Source organism: Cervus elaphus, chromosome 6, assembly GCF_910594005.1.
Source record: "Cervus elaphus chromosome 6, mCerEla1.1, whole genome shotgun sequence".
Classification (NCBI taxonomy): domain Eukaryota; kingdom Metazoa; phylum Chordata; class Mammalia; order Artiodactyla; family Cervidae; genus Cervus; species Cervus elaphus.
This window is the reverse complement of record NC_057820.1, coordinates 35069351-35091158: the sequence shown is the minus strand read 5'-3', so window position 1 is coordinate 35091158 and position 21808 is coordinate 35069351. Positions and strand designations below refer to the sequence as shown.

Genomic DNA, 21808 nt, shown 5'->3' with positions numbered 1-21808 from the left:
AGCATATATATCATTAATTTCAGTCTCCCAATTTATCCTCCTTTCCCCCAACTGGTGACCATAAGTTTGTTTTCTACATCTGTGACACTATTTCTGTTTTGTAAACAAGCTCATTTGTATCATTTTTTATATTCCACATATAAGCAATACCGTGTGATATTTGTATTTCTCTGTCAAACTTACTTCAGAGTTAAGTCCTTATAAAAGATTCTCTTTTTTCCTTTCCTTCATTCCTATCCTCCTTCCTTCCTTCCCTCCTTTATTTTTGGGAGGAGGCACATTAACATACATTAAATAAAACCCTAGAGACATGTAATTTGGATGTGTATAAGTTTCAAGCCAATTTTCAAGCCAAAGTTAATTTTTGTAGTACAATTATCCTGACTCCAGATATTTCTATTTAAAATTTAGCTTTAAGGTGACTGGATTTCCACTTCAACATCACAGTCGGTATATAAATAACACTTTCAATAGTTGCATTTATCTTAAATCTTACCTTTAAAAATGTATCTAAAGAACCATTTTCCATATACTCTGTCACGATCATCACCGGTTTACCTGAAAAGAGCACAGTGGTATAAACTGCTGCTTTTTTATGTTGTAGTCTTATCTAGGAAAAGTTTGTGTGCTAAGTCGCTTTTGTCATGTCCAGCTCTCTTGCATCCCTATAGCCCACCAGGCTCCTCTCTCCATGACATTCTCCAGGTAAGAATACTGGAGTGGATTGCTATGCCCTCCTCCAGGGGATCTTCCCGATCTTCCCGACCCAGGGATCAAACCTATGTCTCTTGTGTCCACCAGAGTTGGCAGCAAGTTCTTTACCAGTAGTGCCACCTTCCCCTGGAAGCTTTTATTTTAGTGTGCAAATTATATATATATATATATAAAACAGTCCTCTTTGAGTAGCAAGTAAATTCCTGGCATGATGATATCTTAGTATATACTAAATGGAGTCAGTGAGAAGACAGTATCACAAGAATGATAAAGTTTGACATTTAAGATACAAAAAAAATTTTTCAATATCAAAGTCCATTTATGTAGACAATGAGTTTAAGGATGAATTTCATTTTAATAGAGGTAATGATATGAAGTGCCAAATAATAATATCCAGCAAACAAATTCATCTTTCTCACAAGTTAGTTCAGTCGCTCAGTCGTGTCCGACTCTTTGCAACCCCATGAACCGCAGCACACCAAGACTCCCTGTCTATCACCAACTCCCGGAGTTTACCCAAACTCATGTCCACTGAGTCAGTGATGCCATCCAACCATCTCATCCTCTGTCGTCCCCTTCTCCTCTTGCCTTCAATCTTTCCCAACATCAGGGTCTTTTCAAATGAGTCAGCTCTTCGGATCAGGTGGCCAAATTATTGGAGTTTCAGCTTCAGCATCAGTTCTACCAGTGAACATCCAGGACTGATTTCCTTTAGGATGGACTGGTTGGATCATCTTGCAGTCCAAGGGACTCTCAAGAGTCTACTCCAAACCACAGTTCAAAAGCATCAATTCTTCGACGCTCAGCTTTCCTTATAGTCCAACTATCACACACATACATGACTACTAGAAAAACCATAGCCTTGGCTAGATGGACCTTTGTTGACAAAGTAATATCTTTGCTTTTTAATATGCTGTCTAGGTTGGTCATAACTTTTCTTCCAAGGAGTAAGCATCTTTTAATTTCATGGCTGCAGTCACCATCTGCAGTGATTTTGAAGCCCAGAAAAATAAAGTCTGACACTGTTTCCACTGTTTCCCCATCTATTTGCCATGAAGCGATGGACCGGATGCCATGATCTTAGTTTTCTGAATGTTGAGCTTTAAGCCAGCTTTTTCACTCTCCTCTTTCACTTTCAAGAGGCTCTTTAGTTCTTCTTCACTTTCTGCCATAAGGGTGGTATCATCTGCATATCTGAGGTGTCATCTGCATATTGATATTTCTCCCAGCAATCTTGATTCCAGCTTGTGCATCCTCCAGCCCAGCATTTCTCATGATGTACTCTGCACATAAGTTAAATAAGCAGGGTGACAATATACAGCCTTGACGTACTCCTTTTCCTATTTGGAACCAGTCTGCTGTTCCATGTCCAGTTCTAACTGTTGCTTCCTCACCTGCATACAGGTTTCTCAAGAGTTCTAAATAGAAACTCTCATCCAGTCTAACTGCCCTATTGATGATCCCTGGAATATATGTTGCATTCTCCCAACTTTATTTCCATGTTCTTGTAATACTTTTACTCATGGCTACCTCTCTGTGCCCTCTGTGCCACATACCTACAATCTCTATCAATCCAAATTTTTCCATCCTTCAAAACCCTGTTCTAGTTCCTCTTGTTGTCTGGAAACATCTCTTGTAAACATTGTTCTGATGGATGAGGTCCTCCTCTATTCACGTCTGATATAAAACTGCAGCTGGACAGACTCTGAAGCCACACTGCTTGGCTTTGTATCCCAGATAAATCAGTTACTATCATATGATCTTAGGCAAATCAGTTCTCATCTGCATACCTCAGTTTTCTCACCTCTAAAATGGAGAGACTAATGGCACCTGCCTCACAGAGTTATTGTGAGTATCCCCCAAGTCATATTACTATCCAATATATGCCCATCACTTAGAACTTAAATTTACTATATATCATTATTTTATAAACTTTATCAACTTTGTGCATAAATGTCATTGCTAGATGTAATTTGACCAAGAGAATAGATCATATTTTACCCTCATAAAACTATGGCATTTTGTGTGTAATGTCTGTGATATAAGATGAAAAATATAAGATCAAAAATATTTGCTATATGAAAAAATACCTAAAACAAGGTTGTTAGTTTTATCACTCTACATTAATCTCACTATATTTTAAAACATGTCCCTTTATTCTTTAATAAATGTATACTACATACAATTTTAGGGCTAAATTAAACTGAGGTAAGTGGAAAAAGATCTTATGGTAGAAAAATTCTATCTCATATGTCTATTAGTTAGCTTTTTATATAATAAGGGAAATGGGGCCTATCAATGATGAAATGCACTATAATTAACTTAATGGCATTCTCCAGAAAGGTACCTGTATTTTACTTGAGAAGTGATTCATTCAGGTCATAGAATTAGAACTTTTAAATTTATTCAATCAACATTACCTTGAAGTGCAAACAGATATAAAAAGATAATTACATACAAAAAAGAAACCTCTAGGAAGAAAAAGGAGTTTTCATTCCAAAATCACTTAAAACTCTCTATTTAGTATAGTAAGGTGTATGCGCGTGTACTAAGTCACTTCATCATATCTGACTTCTTGTGACATTATGGACTGTGGCCTGTCAGCCTCCTCTGTCCATGGGATTCTCCAGGCAACGATACTGGAGTGGGTTGCTGTGCCTTCCTCCAGGGTATCTTCCTGACCTGGGGATCGAACCCATTTCTCCTGCATTGCAGACAGGTTCTTTACTGCTGAGCCACCAATAGTTCAGTCTAATTTCTCACTCAGATAATTATCTTCTGTTAAAACACTTCAGAATATTATTCTTTGAATGCAATGTGACAAGTAATACTATAAAGGCAGACTGATTTCTCTCCTCCTCTTTAAAGTTTGTAAAAGTTATAAAAAAAAGTTTGTCTAAAATAATTTATCATATATTTGTAGTATACCTATGTTAGGTAAAACACCCCATATGTAGAAAATATGCATTAGAGATGTCATTTGACTTGAACTTTGAAAGTGTCAGCGTTGTAACAAAAGGTGACAGGGACTCCAGGAAGAAGAGGCAGCCTGTATCTTGTCATGAAAGAGCTTGTCAACTTCAAACACGGCTAGAGGCCTGGATTTTTCTTCTTAATTCAGGAAATGACAGAGATGAGTTGGGGAACACTGATTTTTAAAATTACTGGAAATACAATACCAGAAAAAACAAAAAAAAAAAGAAAAAAAAGAGTGACTCATGTTGTATTTGTAAATGGCCACGGCAATAAACAACAACAAAAAAGATTACAAATGCTTTTTCTCCTTAGGATTATTGTAATCTAAGTTCATGAATTGAGATATGCTCCCAGATTCAGTTCAGTTCAGTTCAGTTGCTCAGTCGTGCCTGACTCTTTGTGACCCCATGGACTGCAGCACGCAAGGCCTCCCTGTCCATCACCAACTCCTGGAGTCTACTCAAACTCATCTCCATTGAGTAGGTGATGCCATCCAACCATCTTACCCTCTGTCGTCCCCTTCTCCTCCTGCCCTCAATCCCTCCCAGCATCAGGGTCTTTTCAAATGAGTCAGCTCTTCCCTCCCAGATTAACTTCATTTTAATGACACCACCACACCCATTCAATGGACCTCAGACAAACTACTAAATAGACAAAATTCTGCTTTGGTTTGTTTGGTCTCATTCTATCTTAGGGCTTATTTCTGACTTTCATTAATGTTGAAACCCCTTTTCTTTCAAAAGTACAGAATTAATTAATAACTGTTTTGGCACAGGGACCTACATGTCCAAAGTTCCACCAGCCACAATGGTAGAATATTGAAACATCCTGCTATACCAGACATCACTCCTTCATCTGTCTGATTTCAGGAATTCAGAAGTACTCAGAGATGAAGCTGCATAGGCATACAAAAGGGACATGCGGGTACCCTTGGCTTTAGCTTTTTATCAAACAGTATGGAAGTATTTAAAAAATTCATAGGTATTAGCACCAAAGAGTGTGTACTTAATGAACACCAGCTCTGAACAAACTAGAAAAAAGGTCTCCGTTTTCAGGAATCAGCCTGTGTTTCCAGGAATCTGCCCTGTGAAGCTCTTTGACTTTCATTTACAGAAATCCACTGAGGGAGTTGTCAGGGTTTAATCGGAACTGGAAGAACTGAATTCCAGCAGATATCCAGGGGATAGAGTCAAAGCTTTCCTTCATCAGCATCTCTCAGTCCCTTCCATGTGAGCAGATGCTTTGTCCATCAAAGTGAAGGCTCTGTCAATATCTACGTTTACCTCCTTTATCCCAAGTCTTTTATGATTGCAGTACCTCCCCTATATCACTACTGCACAACCTTCAGCTTCCTTCTGTTCTCTTTTTCTAGAATTTCTTCTTTGCATCTGTCCTCTAATTTTTTAGACCCTCTTCTTACAGTATTGGGTTAGTGTAAATATTTATTACTGCTCTCCCAAGATCTCCTGAGCAGGAGTTGGATAAATCCCTATATAAAAAATCTCTTTCTTAGGCACATTTGTTCCTTAAATTCAACCCAAGTTCACTGAGCTTAGATGAAAGAATTCATAATCTAAAGAGAATGAACTGATCATAAAACTTACTGTTATTAAATAGCATATATTTGGAAACAAAAAGTGGTTATTTTTTTAGGGAGGTAGACACCTGGTGTCTCTCCTATAAGGTTTTTCTGGGGTTCATCACCTAATTTTAAAAGTCAGATACGTTATTTATGACAGTGTAGGTTGTATTTTCAATAGCAAAAATGTTATTTGAAAAATATGATAGGGACCTAAAATGCCTCTCATATTTCAGAAAATGCTGCTGCTAAGTCACTTCAGTTGTGTCCGACTCTGTGTGACCCCATAGACGGCAGCCCACCAGGCTCCCCCGTCCCTGGGATTCTCCAGGCAAGAACACTGGAGTGGGCTGCCATTTCCTCCTTCAATGCATGAGAGTGAAAGTGAAGTCGCTCAGTTGTGTCCAGCTCTTCGCGACCCCATGGACTGCAGCCCGCCAGGCTCAACCGTCCATGGGATTCTCCAGGCAAGAGTACTGGAGTGGGTTGCCATTGCTTTCTCCGTCAGAAAATGGGGGAAAAACAATAAAAATGCATATTTGCAAATAAGCATGACCTTCTTTTGTTGACAAGAATAAGAAAATTTCACGATCCATCTGATTATTTTTTATGCTTGAGTCATTTTATTGATAATTATATTTAGTTTGGCTTATGTTTTGTCTCAGTTCCTGCTAGCCTGCAAAAATGACATAGCAATAATTAATGTGGCTTACTCTAACCATTGTAAACTCAATAAAATGGCATAAATCATTTTCCATTATCCAGCTGAAGTACAGACAAAGAGTAGATTTGTCAATAATTTTGAAAGCATATTATAAAAAATCAATATAAAAAAAGCTCATAAAGCATGTTAAAACATGATTTTAATCTCAGAGTGGAGTTTTTATATTACTTTATGTTATTTACTAAGGACCCAGTTCAGGCAGAGTCTAAGCAGTAATAGAAACAGATTATTTGAGGAATTTGCCTAGGTCATATTTTATCACTGTGTATTGATAATCATAAAACAGCTACAGTTTATTGATTTATTGAGTACCCACTTCTTACAAGTCATGATGTTAATTTTAACTGTCATCAAGATTCTGTAACACTGATATTACAAATGACTCTTTTCAGAGAGAAAAGTGTGGCTTAAAGAGATTCAATGTATCGCCTGAGTTGATTAGTGCAAGTTATAAAAAACAAAGCTGGGAATCAAATTCATGCCTACTTGATTATGAAAGCTGTTTTCCTTCCCTCCACACTATGATGCCTATAATTTCGACATTTATTTTAAATTTCATTTTAAAACTTAAAAGATAGTCTTTTGTGTTGTATTAAGTTTGATAATCATGACTGTGCCACACCAACCAGCCCATGCATTAATGGTAGATCTGGTGGGAATTCAGTTGCTCTCAATAAATAACATATTCTTACGTACGATCATTACTTATGGATGATCCAGGCATTCTGAAGTGTTCAATAGTGAAGTGGATAGGTCTCGGGTTCCATAATACTTACGTGAAGAATCTAAAGTGTTCAAACCCATAGAAAAATAAAAGCAGAACGGTGGCTGCCAATGACTTGGGAGGGGAAAGGAGGGATTTCCATTTCATGGGTATGTAATTTCAGCTATGCAAGACAAGAAGTTTCTAGAGATTAGCCATACCACATTGTGCTTACAATGAACAAAACTGTACTGTGTAATCTGCACCTAAAATTTTAATACAGTAGATATCATGATATGTGTGTTTCTCTTGCCACAATAAAACAAAACTTCATCTGCTGCCTTACTGATTTTTTTTGTTGCTTATGTCCAACAAAATTCAAGAAAGGAGAGAACACAACATTTCTGGTAAAGCAGTCTCTTTTCATAAGCTATCTTAAAATCAGGTTAAACAAACTTTGGGGAATGTTGACTTAGGCCTTGCTTTTCAGAGCATGGCCCTTGACAAGTGGCATAGCTATCACCCGAGAGAGAGCTTGTTAGAAATGCAAAATCTCAGAGCCCAAACCAATCTATGGAAACAGATTCTGCATTCTAGCAGTATCTTCAGAGGCACATAATATTTTGAGAAACACTGAACTAGGCCACATCACAAGAGTTGTAGCTAAATCTGGGCTTATTCTTTTATTTGCATTGATACCAACCTGCTTTTCTGAAACCATGAGTGCATCAGGAAACACATGGTACCACTTAAGGATATAAGGTAGCACTTAACTTAGAAACATCATAATTCACTGGAAAACAGCTGTCACTTGGCTTCTCTTAGAAACATTTTATAAGATTTGTAAATAATTAAAAGTAAGCCTATGCTTATAGTGGCGCAGTTGGTAAAGAATCTGCCTGCAATTCAGAAGACAGAGGTTCAATCCCTGGGTAAGGAAAATCCCCTGGAGAAGGAAATGGCAACCCACTCCAGTATTCTTGCATGGAAAATCCCATGGACAGAGGAGCCTGGTGGGCTGCAATCCATGGGGTGGCAAAGAGTTGGACACGACTGAGTGTCTGAGCATATTGTTATATTTATACATCTGTAATTATATTTTGCTATGCCATTCTATATATTTGGCTGGTATTCCACTTAGTGCATTAATACTTGTAGCATCTTAAAATTACTTTTATTTTTATTCCAAGGGAAGCTTGGAATAACAAATATCACGATTCAATTATTAGGGGTCAAACAGAAAATGGGATCTTGTGCTTATAGTAGGAATAGATAATGCTTATTAGCAGTGAAGTGGGAAAGGAGGAGATTATATGGGGCAATCAGAATTTAGCAGGGCACTGAGATTATTTTAATTCCACTTATAAAATTATGTCATTTTAATTTTGGGAAAGATTATAAAATCAAAAACCTCTATACCTTACTTGAGACAGGAGCATGGAAAAGCTAAATGTTTCTATTAAGCAGAAATTTCAAGCTTTCCATAATATCCTCTTTTATTTCATATTGTTTACATTGATATAAACTTTTTCATTAGCTGCTCATTTATCAAGTTAAAAATGAATTAGAACTTGCCTGACATTAGTGAAGGTGGATAATTACTTGTGAACTCAGAGATTATCAACTTTGCACAGGAGCTGAGGAATCTAAGAATTAAAATTGTGACAGCTTTCTTTCATTAATAATGAAATTTACTTTAAATCACAAGGTTTGATTTGCTAATAGTCAGTCTTTGAGTCAGTAAATCTCTCTTTCTACAGGTATCTATCTTTCTGGTGAGTAAGATTTAGATTTTATCAGAGACAGCACTTGGAGAAGGAAATGGCAACCCACTCCAGTATTCTTGCCTGGAGAATCCCAGGGACAGAGGAGCCTGGTGGGCTGCCATCTATGGGGTCGCACAGAGTCAGACATGACTGATGCGACTTAGTAGCAGCAGCAGAGACAGCACTTGTAAATATCTAATAAATATTTTGTTTATTTATTATACCTCTTTCTATGCCCTCACAATGCAAAACAAGTATCTGGGGGCAGCATGTTGTACAAAGAAGAACCTGCAAGGCTTGAATGGAACTTGCAAAGAACTTTCACGAAAGGACAGGGGATGAATGAGAGGAGTCTGGTAAGAGCTTAACTTGAAGATGTAATAGAAGAACAGATATCTGGCATCCATTCTACTTCAGTGTTAAATTTATTTCCATCATGGTTTATCCTGATAATGGCTCATAGAACTGTTTCATTTTGTGAAACGGAAGATGTAAAATAGAAGCATACTCATACTGCAAACATTTTCATTTATACTTTCAGAGTTCAATCTTATATAACTAGATGCTTATAAGCCTCTCAAAAGTAACTTGTCCACAACAGAACTACTGATTACCAACCACAGTCTTGCTCCTCCTGCAGTTTTCCCCATAAATGGCAATTCCTTTCTTTAAGGGACTCAGGACAACAGTAATTTAAAATTATCATCGACTCTTCTCTTTATCTCACATTCCACATCTAATTCACAAGAAGCTTTCCTGCGATTGCCTTCAAAACATCTATAGAATTCAACTACTACTCACCATCTTGTTAGATTACTACCCTGATCTAACCCTAATGAGATGTGAAAGACAGTCTCCTCACTCTCTTTCCATTTCAACACTGACTTCTACCATCTGTATTCAACACAGCATCCTGACTAATCCTATTAATGTAGAAATAAGATTCCATCACATCTTGGCTCCAAAGCTCAGATTAAGAGACAGTCTTTGCAGAGACCAAAATGTTCACACACCATCTAAGCTCCTATTACATCTTCAAATTAAGCTCTTACCAGACTCCCCTCATTCATTCCATTGTAGCAACATTGGCCCTGTGGTCTCTTGAGCATTCTATGCAAGTTCCATTCAAGCCTTGCAGGTCCTTCTTTCTACACTACACTGTCCTCAGATATCTGTAAGGCCCACACCTTCAATTTATTCAAGCATTATTAGGCAGATCTTTCTCTAAAATAGAAACCAACAACTCTCAATAGAAACAATCCATAATCTCCTAATTTAGCACTACTTTTTTCATTTAATGTATTGTAAATATATTTGTTCAATTAGTTTCTGTCTCCCCAACTCAAAGGTATGCTTCATAAAGGCAGGAAATCAGTTTGTTTAATCTCCACTGTATCCTACTGATTAATAAGGATAGACATTTAGTATGTGATCAATTAATACCTTTTGAATAAAGAAATGTTTCTTGTCACATGTATAGTGAATAATTATATATGAAGTTAGTAATGTACACTGTTTAAGAGTTTGGATTTTGGAGTCATATAGAATCATTTTAAAATCTGGTATTATCCTACGCTATAGTTATGATATCAGATAAGGTATTTAACCTCTTTAAGGTTAAATTTTCCTATCTGAAAGTTGAGAACAAATATTATCTTCAGGATAGCATTGTTGTGCACATGAAAGGAGACAATATGTAAAAAGTATTAACATAGCACATTCTTAAAGTAATGTTAATGATCAGTAGTGGTTATATCCTTGGATTGGGAAGATACCCTGGAGAATGAAATGGAAACCCACTCCAGTATTCTTCCCTGGGAAATTCTATGGACAGAGGAGCTCGGGGGACTACAGTCCATGAGGTCTCTACAGAGTCAGACACGACTTAGCAGCTAAACAGCAACAACATCCTTTATTTGAACCTATGTGTGTCTTTAGCTCTGAAATATATGTGTGTGTAGTGGTTATAACTGCTATATGCAAGGTCTTGTGAAAAGACCCTCATGCACTTTCCTTTGTACGCCTTTTAACTTTTTTCCTAAAACACTCATGGTTTTATAGAACAAAGCTATTTAAATTAAACTATAAACTTTATATCACTTTAACTCATTTAAAATTTTTAGATAACTGCAATTTAGTCATTGAGTCATTTAATATTATTATTCACTTTTTAAAACGTATTTTATTTATTTATTTTGGGTTGTGCTGGGATTCGTTGCTGCATAGGTTTTTCTCTAGTTGAGCTCTCAGTGAGTGGGGGCTGCTCTCTAATTGCGATGTATGAGCTTCTGACTTCAGTGGCTTCTCTTGCGGAGGATGGGCTCTAGGGTGACAGTTTTAGCCTAGCTCCCAGACTCTAGAGCACAGATCATAGTTGTGCCACATGGGCTTGGTTGTCCTGTGGCATGTGGGATCATCTCAGATCAAGGATTGAACTCATGTCTCCTGCACTGGCAGACAGATTCTTTACCACTGAGCCATCTGGGAAGCCAATCAATCCTGTCTTTTTCAAAAAAAGGGTTAAGATTACCTAATGTGTCTGGTCCTATGACAGACACTAGAGGCACTGTAAACACATAGCAATTTCAAGAAGTTCATCATGTAGTAGGATAATATATTTATAGAGAGATAACTATGATATAATGGGCAGCAGATAGACACAACTAGGATTTGTAAGATTGTCTCTGGCTGAGAATTCATTCATTCAACAAATACATGAAATCCTACACGTGTTGCGTGCTGGTCTAGAAACGGGTGCATCTGTGCTCAGTTGCTCAGCTGTCCGACTCTTTGCAACCCTATAGACTGTAGTCCACCATGCTTTTCTGTCCATAGGATTTTTCAGGCAAGAATACTGGAGTGGGTTGCCATTTCCTCCTCCAGGATATCTTTCCAACCCAGGGATTAAACCTGCATCTCCTTCATTGCAGGTGGGTTCTTTATTTACTGAGCCATTGGAGAAGCCCTGATCTAGCAACCTGGAGGTGAGCAAAATAAAACAAATGTAGAGCTCGGATGCTTTCCTTTACTCAACTATTCAACATTATTGAGTAGCTTACTCTATGCAAGGCAGACAGTGAGGACAGAGGGGAAAATTAAGATAAATCATGCTGGTCTCATGGAGAATGTCATATTTGAATAATCTTGAAGGTCAAGTAGAGCGGAGGAAAGTGGAGAGGACATATTAGGGCTGAATGAAGTAACCAAGGGGAAGAACAAGAACTAGGTAGAGATTCTGGAAAAGAAATAGTGTAATATGGAGATATGACCAAATTATATCAAGTATCAAAATAAATGTATTCTGCTTGATTTGTTTGCTCCTGGTGATGAAGCAGGAGAGAAAAGTGATTTTGTAAAATGTATGGAATGGACTGATGTCCATTGGAAAATATCAAAATGGCAAGACTAGTTTGAAGACTGTTGGAATAGCCCTGGGCAATATATAATAAGGGCCTATAAAATAAAATGGACTTTATAGGATAGAAAATACTATATTTGAAAGATAATTACAAATTTATATAATAAGTAAGAATTGTCTCACAATTTAAACAATTAATTGTCATTGAATGTGCTATCTCCTCAGACACAGAAAGAAAAATAGGGAGACACTTCTTTCATTGTTCTCTAGCATTTTGTTTAAATTTATTAATTTTACAGGAGAACTAAAATATAACTGGCTTCCCAGGTGGCTCAGACGGTACAGAATCTGCCTACAATGTGGGTGACTGGGGTTGACCCCTGGGTCAGGAAGATCCCTAATGGCAGGTAACCTACAGTATTGTTGCCTGGAGAATTTCATGGACAGCCAGGCTACAGTTCACGGGATCACAAAGAGTCGGACATGACTGAGCGACTAACTCACACACACACACACACACGATATAACTATGAATAATTCTAAGGCATAATTGAAATAGTTATTTATTCAATTTTGATAATATTTCCATGGGTGTGAAAAATAAATCTTAGAGAACCAAGAATGCTACAGTGGATAAATTATAATTTCCCTCTTAAATTTTGTTTCCTGAATCTATTTAAGTAGTAAAAGCTGGCTCCATGTATGTTATATTAAAGCATCTTGCATTGCGAATGAGTCAATTAAGCCAAGAACTGTGGGTTTTTACATCATTTGTCATAAAGCCTCTGTAGAATATATATCTGTTTGTGATGTGTCCTGTTTAACAACAAATCACAGAAGGAATCTGAATGAGGGCCCATGTTTCTGGCAGGTGGGGTAGTGATACAGGAAAGAAGGTTCATGATGGCGCCACCCTGAGCAGTGCTACTTCAGGCTCCCCACCTCTGCTTCAATCAGAAAAATCACAAGATTTAGTTGCGCTTATGTCTCATTATCTGTGTGCTGCAGGTTGAGAATAATTGCTGAATAAATTAGCATCAGATCAGAGAGCATGAAATTAAGGACACAAATAAAGTGAGTTGCAACATGGTAAATTAAAAACAAGTTGAAGACTTCCTAGGTTGAACATCAAGAGCTACATTTATTAAGGGGAAATAGTTTCAACTCATATAGAACAAATAAGACAAAGAAATATTTTAAATATTTACATTTTGCTTTACACATATGTGTAGCTTCATGGCAGCAACATCAAAGAGAATAGAAGATTGGAAATGTTAAGTCTGTATTTTCAACCACAGTCCTGGTTTTTTAAACTAGACTTTCAGAATTTAAAGATGATCATTTGTTGATGATGACATTTGCTTCAAAACAAAGGTCTCAAATGCATATAAAATAGTATATGACAAATTCAGTTGTCTTACTTTGAGAAGTTTAGTTGTCTTTTATTGTCTCAGCCAGAACCATTCACATAAAACAAGTTCTGTAATAAATTAAGGGTCTATAAAAGTAGGTGAAATATTAGCTATAGTAATTTTTAGATCTTGTCTAGTATTATCTGGGGGTTTCCCTGATGGCTCAGATGGTAAAGAATCTGCCTGCAGTGCAAGAGACCTGGATTCAATCCCTGGGTTGGGAAGATCCCCTGGGAAGGGAATAACAACCCACTCCAGTATTCTTGCGTGGAGAATTCCACGGACAGAGGAGTCTGGTGGACTACAGTTCACGGGATCGCAAAGAGTCGGACACAACTGAGCCACTAACACTATTATTATCTGATGCATTTACTTAAATAGATTAAAATAAATACTTATTCACTAATACAATTATCTTTAATTTTATTCACACGCAAACATATCTTAATTTCATCTGCATACAATTTTTATAAAGTAGGTATGATTTTTTGTGTGTGTGTGACATTGAGGCTCAAAGTTTTAACTAAAGTGGCATGGATTGGTTCAGGTTTAAGTGTAATGGGTTTACATAAATATTTAGGATGTTTCTGCTTCTTCAAGGAGCAAATATTTTTAGCCAGGGATCTAAAAATATATATGCAAGAAAGAAAAAAATAAATGAAAGATCTGAATAAGAGGTTTGGACAAAGTAAGGAACACTGCAGAAATTTACAAAAATCCTTACATTAGCACAGTGTTCAAAAGAAGGAGGTATTTCAGGGTTAAGTGATGAGGAATTATTTTGTGGAGGTGGTGATGGAATTTGAATAAGGTTTTGAAGGAACTGCAAAGGTAGTTAGGTTTCAGAGAAAGAGGCAATGTAGGCAGGGTAACATATCAATTAAAATGGATTAGTAACGACATGGATATGCAGAATTTCAGAGCCCAGGAAGAGAGATAAATGGAAAAGTAATAACCATGTATTTATTAATTACCTGCTCTGTGTCATGCCCATTTAAACGTTACTTGTATTAATTCAAGTCACCTTTGCAACATCACTATGAGGCATTCTTATCCCATGTCATTAGTGAGGAAACAGGTTCTGAATGTATCACTAACTTGTGCAAAGCCACATAGTAGTTCATGGCAGAAGCAAAATTAAAATCAGCGGATAGATCCCTAGGCCATGTTCTTGACCATTATGCGGTACTGCCTTCTGTGATCATAATAGTGATCTGTCCCTCTTCTACACATTACAGCCTAACTCATTACAGGGTAGATTGGCTGCCTACATATAGCCCTTAGTTTTACATATACCCTTGAGGAAGTCATGGTCAGTGTTTATTCGAGGAAGCGGAATTTAACAGTCATATTAAGGATGAAAAGAAGACATAAAATAAATCAAAGATTTTGTATATTATTATACTGTGACTGTCATTAAGAAGTATGTTATATAATAGATAATACCTTTTTTTGCATAGCAAATGACTACTCAATCACTGTTAAGTCCTGTTTCCACAGCATCTATCCCAGTATATGCTATCACTAATGTCCTTCCAAAGTCCTTCCTTTCAGATAGAATATAGCCCCGTTCAAGTTCTGATTTCATTTTACTGGCCCTATGACACTCTCCCTCACATCATATTCTAACCTAAAATATTCCTCCCCATTCATCATAGCACATGATTTTTGTAAAATCTATTTTATTCCTTCAAAAAATATTTATTTTATTTGTCTCTCATTTGCCTCTTGCCCCTGCCCCTTACCTTTTTTCAGGCATCAAGTGGAGGAAAGAAACACATCTAAGTTTGAAGAAACCCACATGTCTGCAGGTAATTTTATTTCTGTGTTACGTTCCTCTATAGGCATTCTTATTGGAGGTGTATCTCTCTGTTTCATAGAGAAAAACAATCTTCCAGCAAAACAGGCTGATTCAAAAGCTCTGTCAAGCATCAACATTATACTCTTAGCTAAGGTATTTTTCTTCTGTGTTCTCATCTGTGACCTACTGTGAATGAATCATGATTTGAGAATTAACTGGTAATAAATCAGATACATTTTTTTTGTTTCTTTTGTTCCTCTTTATTGTGAAAAAGCCGTCTTTATTGCTGCTGTTGTTTTTGTTTTGTTTTCCATATTTAAAAGCAAAATGGTAGAAATGGACATCCAATCAATTACATTACTTTGTAGAATAAGAACACTTATTGAACATACATTGCTGCTATGCATATTTGGCATATATCATTTAAAACTGGATTAATAGCAAGTGGAAGTTGAACCAATGTTTAAAAAAAGTTTAAAGAGTGTTCCTTGCCAAATGTTTCAGATGATTTTACAAAGTGGTATGTAGGGTATGAGGAATAAGGGAAGGAAAGAGAATACATAGGAATGGCAAAGAGAAAATGGATTAAAAGAAAATAAAGGCCTCAGTTACGTGTCGCATAAATACTTTACTGGATGACTGAAAAATTGCTTGAAATCCTTATATTGGAACACTCAACACACAACTGTATTTACAAGAAATTAACAAGAATTTGACAGATGTGAAATTTTAGCTATTTTTGAGTAAAAACAGGATTTGCTTTAACAAAATAATTAGTCTTAAGGAACGTTCCCAGTCTTCTGAGGTTATTGCTTTCTTTAGAACTATTAAAATATCTCAACCAAAAAAAGGAATAAAAGAAATACACCTGGCTATAAAGAGCCACTTAAAAGGTGGCAGGCACCTAGGGTTACAGTAATCCTATTAAATGTTAAACTTCAATGCCTCAATCAAAACTTTGAAGTTAATATTTCATTAGGATAAAAAGTGAAAGAGCCAAGAGGAAAAAAAAATGATACTTTTACTGCTTCTTTTATCTGGAAACATTTTCTCTGGTGCTGAATTCATAGTAAGTGAGTTAATCCAATATGTTTAAAATAATAAACAGAAATTCAGGTTCATTGAAGATCAGCTTTGATAAGAAACCACTGAAGTATAGGACACATATTATGAATATCAGAGAAATTCTTAATCGAATTATTATGCCCAGTGTTCTGTGTATCCTGAAATTAACAATAACCTAGTAGAAGAAATTCAGATATTCATGATAACACACACATGCACAGTTTGCCACTGTACTTACTTTTGGTCACGACACCCTCTAAGTGAATGATGTTAGGATGGTCAAACTGCCCCATGATACTTGCTTCCCCTAGGAAATCTCTGCGCTGTTTCTCAGTATAGCCTACTTTAAGGGTTTTGATCGCCACAGGTAATTCTCTCTTTCCTGGAAGTTTCAAACGTCCGCTACAAACTTCACCAAATTCACCTTGTGATAAAGATGTAGAAAACACATAAACTCATTAAACATCTTTAAAATAGTACTCTAAAGTTCTCTTAGAATAGTAAGGTTTAGACAAAACAAAATTAAATGGGAGTCCAAATTTCCTTGTCATTGCTGAAAGACATTAATTGTCCTTAGGGAAAAAAACACCTATGCGTGATTATGAAACACATGGGTTATTAGTTTCATCTGTCTTACATATAGAAACCTTAATGGAAACATTAGAAGGAAACCTAAAGCAACTGACTGAAAACCACTTCCTTCTTCCTTTACTTTCTACTCTAGCAGTGAGACACTAATGAGAAAATAAGAAAAGATCAGAGCAGGACAAAAAGGAAACAATCTTAGTGAAGAGATGATTCATACACAAAATAATTGGATGCTTAAATTTTGTAAATCTTTCTGGGCATTACAAATTACATATGTATGAAATATAATAAATAGTAGATAGTAAAACACCATGTTTGAATATTTATTTTTGCTGGTTTATTTTTTTCATAAGCTAGACATTTGCAGGTTTAAGTATGAGCTATGTAGAGGGTAGTTGTAAAATACGATCAATTATATACCACTTTGAAAGCAAGACAATTACAGAACATTAAAAACATCTTGAGTTAGATCAGAACATTGATATATTACACTCTATAATATAAACACACGTTAAAAGGTCAAATTAAACACACTGTCTTACCTGCTCCAATAACTCTCTCAATGGTGATGCATGAAGCTTCTATCTCCTTGGCAAATTCATGGACAGCTTGATTGGGGTCCTCATAGGTATGTGGATCAATATAAGTTCTTACTCCCGGCAGTTTAACTGCAAAAATAAACGGGCATTAAAATAGAAGTGCTTTTGATGGATGAATGAAATTATAAACATTATTAACGTGCAACTATGGCTTAAATCCCTAATTTCTAGAAGTGGCAGAGCTGCAAGGACTGACTCTTCTCCTGAGTTATAGGAGTCGTTTGTACAACTATCTCACTTTTATAATTGTAGAAATCTGGATTGCTGGCATACCCATGAAGTACATATGTGAAGACATATTTGAATAAATACCTCTTTTAGCAGTTATGTTCAGGGAGTCAGTCTCTGAGGCAAACTAAGACACTTTTGCTTACCAAACTGAACAATGAAATGCTATTGGCTTAGTTGTCGGTTTGTTCTATTATGCTTTACTTAAAATCTCATCACAGATGATTTAGTTTTTATAAAAATAAATTAAAACAAATTTTCTGGTGCTTTGGTCCTATAAGACTGACATAGAAATCAAAAGAAAAAACGAAATTCACTCTATTTTTACTGCAGGGCATTATACAAGTCTCTCATATTTTATGAGCCTCAGTTTCATCATATTTTAAAGACTACCAATATCACCCTCAACAATATTTTTTGAGAATAAATAACATTAAACAAGATAGTACTGAAAATGGACTCAAAAATTCTTTCATGACTTTGATATGGCAGAAAGACAAAAACAAACAAAAAAAAAATCCCACTCTTTTTGTCATTTACTTGGCAAATCAACTCACACTGTACTCTATCTAAAAATGAACATATTAAAATAATAAAATTAGAACCCATTTAGGCTAATTTTTAAAGCTCATGAATAAAACTTGATTTTCTGCATTTCTTAAAAGTGTAGTCTTTTTCAAGTCATTTGAACCAAGGTTGCTGTTATAGGATCTGCTCAGGGAAATTCCTGCCAAAATGCTAGAAAAAAGAAGAAAAATTTATTCATTTATTCTGGTGGTTTTATCTAATGATATATTTCTATTGACTATTGCTAGGAATTAGAATTGGCCTGGAAATACAGTTTGATATATAACAACTTTTTATAAAGCAAAAAGTTTTTGTTTTCATTATTATAAGGAGAGTTTGCTTTAAAGAACTGAAAAAAAACATTAAGCTATTGCCCAGGGTCAGCCAGCAACACCGCAAGCCCAGGAATGTACCAAAAACACTTTTTAACACAATATTTTTGGTCAGTTTTTACAAATCTTTGCCTGAAAAGAAGCCAAAGTAACAATAAAGTCTCCCTTACTTTGCTTTATTTTCATTTTTTTTTAATTTTTTTTTTTTGTTTTACAGTTTGCTTACTGTGCCCATTATGAAAATGCATCTTTTCCTCTTCCGGGTCTTGTTTGGCTTTGCTGTAACCACACCGCCTGGAACAGAGTAAGCCATGATTAGCCACATCTCCCAAGTGGTGAATCACATCAAGCCCAGAAGCACACAACACAATTGAAATGACTGCAATCTTAAGCGCTTTTCACACCAGCAGGATGGAACACCAATACTCTTGGATGAATCGTATTTCCGCAGACAGTATCCCTTATTCCTGCCCAGATTTCACTGAGAAGTCTGAAGCTCTCCAAATCTATTTTTAAATATCACTTCACCATACAACACACACCAGACACTTCTCTGTTCCCTTCCTCTTTTACTTTTTTTAACCACTTCTGAGGCCCCTGCCTTTTTCAGATGAACTGCCCCAATATGTCTCTGATTCAATAGCTCCTCCCTTCAGCACCTTACATTATCATTTTTAATTTTTTTTCCCTCTTGTTTTGGAGTCTTTAGTTTCTCTGCTGGCTCTTTTTCCCTCGCACTCACTGAGATCACTGTCAAGTCCGCAAGGTCTGCAACCCCTCTCAGCTCCACTCCCCAAATCTTAGTCTTGCCTGTTTTTCTCTACTTACTAATTTGTAAGTCCTTTTAAATCTGCTCTTATTACTCACAAAAAGCTTCCCCTCTAATGTTCAAAAACTGATGACATATTCATTTGTAAATCCAATGACTTTTTCTTAATTTTTAATCCATGATTAATTGATATCCCTAACTAATCCTTTTCTGATGTTTCTTACTGCTCTTTTCATTTATATGGACAATTCCCTATGTCCTCTGCCCAGACTTCTCTGGTTCGCTCCTGTCGATCTAGCCATTTCCATCAACTTAATTAATATCTCTATCCCTCTGATTTTATCCTTTCAAGAGTTACATTTTTATTCTCTGTAGATTTACTTTATAGGAATATTCCCCAGGCATTCACACTCAACAGATTTGGGCGGGAAAAAAAAAAAAAAACAACAACAGTTATCTTTCTCTTTACTTTCAATCTTGATCTGCTGCCTTCTTTTCCTCTTAATAACACTTCCATGGCCTTGGTACCTGGTCAAAGCCCTATGCTTGTGTACCTCACAATAAATTTGTTGTCAAATCCCAAGCATTATATAACATAAAATCTTATGGTCCATCTCTTCCATCTCATTAGTTCTACCCCTTCTTCAATTAAAGCCTTGTTCTTTTTCATTTGAATTACTATCAGTGCCTCTGAACTGATGCCCTTGCATTCTATAACTGCTTTCCTGAACCATAGTAGACATGGCTGCAGCCACATTACCATAAATAAGGTACTCTTCTATTATGTTACCTCTCTCCTGAAAACATTTCAATAAAAAAGTAAAGATTCCTAAGTGTGGCCCCAATGCATACTTCCTACATCATCTCCAGGATACTTCTCCATGCTTCCATATGTTCCTGTATACTGGTTCCTACACTTAGGAGGCTCTTCTTAACAATCTCCAATTAATCTAAGTCCAGTTCAACTGTTGCCTTCTTTATGTCCCCCCTGCCACCATTACCCCTGCTTATTTCAATCTTCCTCACTATGAACCCAATAGTTTTCAGTATTCCTCTCATGGAGAGATTTCCAGTTGACAATACAATGTGGTCATTTGAGAATATTTTTTGGCTTTCTTGTTTTATTGTTAGTTTCTTAAATGGCAGCAACTACTATTCATCTATAAATTTCTGGTCACTTGGCACCTGGATCAGACTTGGCACCAAAAATATTTGTCACATTGATGAAATGAATAAATGAATGAGTAGATGATATTCTGATTGAGTCTACATAATGACAAGTGTTTGAGAGAGAATAGGCTGATGAATACTGAAGTGCATGAACAACAATATAACATTAAAACAATTAACCAAAATAAAAACATTTTAACTACTTTTAGTGAAACTCCTAAGGAGGTGAATTTATTATTCACAAACTCTTCGAAAAAAATTGTGTTTATCAAGAACAAAATTTCATTTATTTCTGCGTAAAGAAAATATAGCTGAAATGTCAGATTGACAAAATATTTTCATTAAAAAGTTGACTGAGAACTCCTATTGGATGTAAGGGAAGGGGCCAGCTGACATGCACTGAGGGACTGTTCTTGGTTTCATATTCTAAAATGTTTCTTAAATATGTGTATATTTTTATATAAAAATAAAACCTATTATATCCTCTATCTTTCCTAGTGTATAATTACACATACAAAATAGATTACAAAACCTGTTTTGTGCCATTTTTGATAAAAAAATATAGTTATCTTAATTTTATCATGTTAGAGAACTGGCAATTTATTAGTAAAGTACAGCTAGCAAAATTTAAATAAATTTGAAATAATGTGTTTAATACATATAGTGTTCGTAGGTGAGGAGCATCACACCATGGGGATCTGGTGGCCTTTCAAACTGTATTCAAAACATGTAGATGCAAGACATCTTGAATGACTTCACCACAGTGAAATGGATAGAAAAAACAAATACACGATATCATCCTGAAGTAATAGTTAATCTATTTAAGCTGATATTTGTTATTTTAATATTGTTCATAATTTTAGGTATTACATTCTTCTTTCAGTCGATGTATGTGCCTTTACAGAGAAGGTATTGATACTGTTTTTTATTTTCAACAATATTCTACATACAATTGTGAGAAATCATCCTGAGATTTACGTTATGTAAAGAACACTGACAGAAAACTTCATTAGAGGAATTCTAAAGAGACTTAAAAAGTATACAAGTTCTTGCAGTTTACATTAGAAAACAAACATTCACTCCACCTTCAACTCTCCTACGTTCAGAAAAAAATTAAGCTTTGAAACTTCTATCCTCAAATAGTCTTTATCATTAAATAAGCCTCATGGATATTTAAATTGCATGCAAATTCCTTATATGAAAATGGAAATAAAACTTTGGATCTAATCTAAAAAATGATTTGGGAATACCTTGTTGAGGAGCAGTTAACATTTTAATACCTAGGGTGAGAGTCAGGAGGGCACTAGGAAGGAGTTATTTCTGACTATGGGTTTCTCTGGAGTTCTATAACATATACGGCTGCATGTCACATTAACATATAAAATTAAGTTCTGGAAACCCCCAAAGCACCATTAAAACAAACCTCAACAAGATACAGCCAAGTAGAAGTGCTGCTG

General features: G+C 35.9%; 1 protein-coding gene across 5 annotated transcripts in view; it reads right to left on the bottom strand.

The window, feature by feature from the left end:
* The window catches only part of EPHA5 (EPH receptor A5), a 383390-nt gene that overhangs the window by 35560 nt on the left and 326022 nt on the right, over nucleotides 1-21808 (bottom strand). For all 5 annotated transcript variants that reach the window (XM_043906637.1, XM_043906639.1, XM_043906638.1 and 2 more), the window contains 4 exons: nucleotides 18639-18706; nucleotides 17229-17354; nucleotides 16337-16522; nucleotides 497-558 (listed from right to left, as the gene is read on the bottom strand). In XM_043906637.1, coding sequence (XP_043762572.1) covers nucleotides 497-558; nucleotides 16337-16522; nucleotides 17229-17354; nucleotides 18639-18706 — 442 coding nt within the window. The remainder of the gene's footprint in view (nucleotides 1-496; nucleotides 559-16336; nucleotides 16523-17228; nucleotides 17355-18638; nucleotides 18707-21808) is intronic.